The sequence below is a fragment of the Anarrhichthys ocellatus genome, unplaced genomic scaffold (assembly GCF_004355925.1).
Source record: "Anarrhichthys ocellatus isolate YVR2014 unplaced genomic scaffold, GSC_Weel_1.0 scaffold416, whole genome shotgun sequence".
NCBI lineage: Eukaryota > Metazoa > Chordata > Actinopteri > Perciformes > Anarhichadidae > Anarrhichthys > Anarrhichthys ocellatus.
The window spans coordinates 10,413-15,200 of record NW_022280390.1 but is presented as its reverse complement, the minus strand read 5'-3'; the positions used below and the strand labels follow the sequence as shown (position 1 = coordinate 15,200).

Below are 4,788 nucleotides of genomic sequence, written 5' to 3'. Positions count from 1 at the left end.
GGACACTATGTCTCCCCCCCCCCCCCCCCCCCCCCAAATCACAGCCCTCCCCATTGCACCTCCTCTCTTGTCTCTCTGCTATCTCTCTCTATGAAATCAGTCTCGGTATGTTTGTCGACGCCCTGAAGAGCGCTGTCCTGCTGGCACTCCACAAAGCATTCCAATCCGATTACCCTGGCACTCTTGCTCTTCGTGTATGATTCATTTGGATTTTAGAAATCAGAAATGGACAGGGCAACCAAGGAAGCGCAAGCGCGTCACATTTGCTATCGTTAGATGTGGTCTCGTTCCTTCAGGGTCCGTTGTGCTCAGTTTCTGGCCTGCACAAATTTCATTTTTAACTCCACCTTTCTTTCAACAACTAAACTATTGAGTAGAATTTTCTTTTTCTTTTTTGAGATAATCTTTTTTTACTGGCCAAGGTGGGGGCCCATGTTATTTCTCTCAATTACAGCCCTCACTAATGATGTGGGGCAGATCACTTTTAGTGTAAAATGAAAAGAAGAGGCAAGTGCCAGCAGTATTGCTCTTAGGCTTTTTTTGCTCTTACCTCTCAAATGCTCTCTTTATCCTTTTTAAACTAAGCATGACCAGTGTTTGCATTGTGTTAAGTCTAGTTAATCCCAGGTGAGATTCTCTTTTGTTTCCTGTGTTCCAGGGGATTCTGTTTCCATTTTACCGTTCGCCATAACCAATGGGAGACGTGCATTACAGTATCGTTTCTCCAAATTTCCTTTTGAGATGAGGAGACAAAAGACAATTCCTGCAGAAGCTGACTAAATAGACAACAGCAGGCCCTTATGTTCCTCAAGTTTAATTTGGAATTGATTATTTGACTTCATGCAACCCTTTTTATCTCAAATCCAGATTTGGCAGAGGAAATTGGATGTTACATTCCCACAGGAAACAAATCTTCCTTTTGTGTACCGGTGAACAACCGTTCGCCATGCTGAAGTCCCCTGTTCTGAAGTGCTCCCCTGAGTTGACATTCCTTCACACACATAGGACTCAAAAAATGACAAGCCTCTGACAAGCTTTTGTCCTTTTGATTTCAATGGAAAGATCAGAAAAAAAAATATTTAAAGAAGGAGCATTTTCTCTTTTAGAATGAATTGACCATGGAAAGATGAAGATGAACCAAATGATTCTTTGGGGAGTATCGTTAAAAGTTCAGGTGCAGAAGGTTACGACAGAGGAATCTTTGGATGGACCCGAGTTCAGCCTCTTGGTATACAATGATTGTTGAGGTCTTATTCCTACCTACTGATGTTAGGTATGCATGCAGTGAAATCCTAACCCCTTTTGTTTGCTGGTAGTTCTCATGTTTGTTTTTTTCTCTTCTTCAGCACCCATTGCTTCCTCCTCTTTGTATCCATAGTAATATTTACAAGTCCAGCACAAAGACTCCTTAATTTCCTTGGAACAAAAACAAATATTTCGAGTCTGTTGTCTCAGAGGTTTATTAGTCGGGCCCAACCGCTTCCGGAAGGATTTTTGACCAAGGTTTTCTCACATCCCAAAAACTTTGCCACACATACTATTGCCATGCCACTTTTTAAAAATCAGGATTAGCCATTTGCCCTCTCTTTATTTCCGCACCAAGTTCATACTAATAGCCATAGAATCCCTTCTCTGTCCCAGTGCTTACCAAGGTAATGGTAAGCTTTAAGATCACCTGATAGAATAGTATTGGCTTCAAAACATTTGTGAGCCTGAAACCATGTCATTTAGCTAGATTGGTGCTTTCCAACCACATCTATTTGTCAGTGTTGAGTGAGTAAATCCTTACCCCTATGAGGACTTAACATGCCGTACACAGTCAAAGTGGATATAGATGAACAATGTGTTGGTTAGTCAGCTTTTCAATGTCTTAAATCGGAACATAGGCAACCAATTGTAATGGTTGTCATGGAGAGAGACATTGGTATGTGTGGCAATGTGTTTGTTCTTTGCCAGCCTCGCTGACCTGGTCAAACACCCATTCCTCATCACCACGAAATTCTTTTGACACTTCAAATCCATTTTTAGATGTAACCTCGGGTATGGTGAAAGACCCAGCGGACGTCTTGGACAGGCAAAAATGCCTTGACGCTCTGGCTGCTCTGCGCCACGCTAAGTGGTTCCAGGTTCGGAACATCATTTTACTTTCTTATTGTAGCCTTATGAGATGCATTATTTACTTGTTTAGTCATTTATTTGTGTTTCACACATTTGGGTTTTTTGATTTCATAGCAATGAGGAAAATTATTACTATTTGAAGTAAGAAAAAAAACATATTCAAGGATGCCACATATTACAACACAGATCTGGTTAATGTCCACATGTATCGATTGTGAAGCTTAAGTTCATTTGAAACTCGCATGAAAAAAAACAAAACACATACTCTAGCAAACTCCTGGCATCCTTGTATTCTCTTCCCAATTTTCTAAGTACTGCATTATAGTTCCATGTGATTCCATAAGGCTGCACAATAACTTGCACAAAGTTGTGCCATCAAGAAGTGCTTTCATGTTACACGTTTGTATTGTTTTTATTCTCTCTTTATATATATTTAGTAGAATAGGGATTGAGAGACAAAGGAACATCTGAGTAGTTTCCTGTGATTTTGCTCGCCGAGCAAAAGCACAGGCAAAGTAAGGCAGATCTCATCTGCTCTCTCAGTCCCTATACTCTGCTCACAGGTGGACTCTTGTACTTTTTTTTTATTTTTTAAAGTACCTGTTTGTGAGATACCTGGACAAACCCAGGGGTCAGGGTTTAGAAGATGACAAGTTCTCATTTCTTGTGCATCTTGCAAACTTTGAACTCTCTTTTACTAACTGTGAGGTACAAGACTACTGGGAATGGCAGCTGATTGCAAGCTCTTTAATGGCTCATACATACACTCCTCAAAACCATACTCCAGCTTCCATTTATGCACAGTAGTGTTTGGACCTCTGTGAGAGAACTCATTCACTTGTTTGGTCCATCTCTTGTCCCTCCTTGTCACTTGTAAAAACTAACTTTATTGCATCAAAAGGCTAGAGCCAACGGCCTTCAGTCCTGCGTGATCATCATCCGGATCCTGCGAGACCTCTGCCAGCGAGTCCCCACGTGGTCGCCCTTCCCGGGATGGGTAAGTGTATTTAGAACGCGCCTCTAAGGCTGCATTCACGGCCGAATTGGGCGTTGGGGTCGTTTAACGCAGGGCGGTGTGGGAGTGTTAACTCGGTGACCCGCACAGCGATCAGCTTCTTTTGTTCCGTCATGGCTGTGTTGTACAGTTCTGGATCACAGCAGCGTGACGTCGGGTTTGTTTCCCACCACTGCAGGTCAAACGCACCATCCACATTCAAACGAATTGGGAGGACTGGCGTTTTCTCTGCGGCGCCTCATTCGGTGTGAATGCAGCCGTGGTGCTGTGTGACTGACTAGAGTTCATGAGAGTAAAAGAAAATCTTCTTCTGGGAAGGCCTTTCTGTAAATAAAAAAAAAAAAATATGACTTATAACAGCTACAGAACTGAAAGTAGTTTTTAGCAGAACGATTTGCATGCCTGTGTCCCCATGTCTTATTTTACTGCCCCTTTACACAAAATACCCACAAGTTATTGTTGATTTGCTTTGAAAACTGACTAATGTAATGCAAGGTGCGTGCGTGCGTGCGTGCGTGCGTGCGTGCGTGCGCACGTGCGTGCGCGCGTGCGCGCCAGGTGTCTAAGCCATATCCTCCCTGTGTTCAGGCCATGGAGCTGCTGGTAGAGAAGGCCATCAGCAGTGCCTCGGCCCCCCTCAGCCCAGGTGATGCTCTGAGACGTATCTTTGAATGTATCTCCTCTGGGATTTTACTCCCTGGTAAGATGTTGTTTCTTTACTTGACATTGATTATTGTTACACTTATGGCATTCTTTTACCAAACAAATATTGACAGAAGATTGGGTCAGCTGAGAAGAGGGAAAGTCCAATCACACTGTATTAACATACACTGGTGTAATCTGACTGTTCCTGTCTTTTGGCGTTCACCCGATTTATTTATTTATTTATTTTTTTTTTTTTTAAAGATTCTAAAAACGTTTTCTCCAAGAAACAGACAGAAATAACAAAAAAACAACTCTGTGACGTACCCTGTCGGGTGAATGTTACCTTACAGACAGAAGGAGTTAGCTTAGCTTAGCTTAGCACAAAGACTGGAAACAAGGGGACAAGACTTACTTGGCCTTGTCCAAAAGTAACAACATCCGTGTACCTGTACCTCTAAAGCTCATGAATGAACTAGATATATCTTGCTTGATTTATCCGTTGTTACAGAGAGTTATGTGTTGTACTATAAAGTCTCTGCTGCCCCTAGCAGTTGGCTTTAGAAAGCCATGTTTCCTGCTGGTTTGAACTGAAGTATGCACGGGGCTGTCACAGGCCCTGCACGCTCAGTGCTCGCTCGTTCAAGTTGACTGGCCAGCCAGCGTTTCTCAGATTGGAGTGAAATGAGGAGAAAAGGTGATGTCGTGATCTTCGCAAAGTCTTGGCCAATCAGCGTTAAGATGTCTACAGCGTCTTCATTTCCCTCCGTTAAAGTCTAAATTACGTTATGTTCCGTTACTGTTCAGACTTGCCGGGTTAAGGATAACTCCCACTGCATGCTGAACTTTGACGACTGCTAACGTTTGCCAGTATCGCGATTTAGGAGGAAAAAAACGTAATGTGATGAAACATGCAGCGCCCCCCCCCCCGTGTTCCACTTCAGTTCACGCGGTCACTCATTAACGTTAACCCGGAACACCGGCGCATCTGCTTGCAGGTTGTTGGTTTTTTT

The 4,788-nt window shown here is 43.0% G+C and overlaps 1 protein-coding gene across 3 annotated transcripts in view; it reads left to right on the top strand.

Moving 5' to 3' along the window:
• zfr (zinc finger RNA binding protein) overlaps window positions 1–4,496 on the top strand; it is a 23,851-nt gene extending 19,355 nt beyond the window's left edge. The window contains exons 16-18 of one of the 3 annotated variants that reach the window (XM_031879756.1): window positions 2,029–2,126; window positions 3,020–3,115; window positions 3,722–4,496. In XM_031879756.1, the coding sequence (XP_031735616.1) occupies window positions 2,029–2,126; window positions 3,020–3,115; window positions 3,722–4,078 (551 nt within the window). In that variant the 3' untranslated portion in view covers window positions 4,079–4,496. Of the gene's footprint in view, window positions 1–2,028; window positions 2,127–3,019; window positions 3,116–3,311; window positions 3,675–3,721 lie in introns of those variants that run through there. The other 2 variants (XM_031879757.1, XM_031879759.1) reach the window with 2 other exon arrangements.
• Window positions 4,497–4,788: the final 292 nt, after the last annotated feature.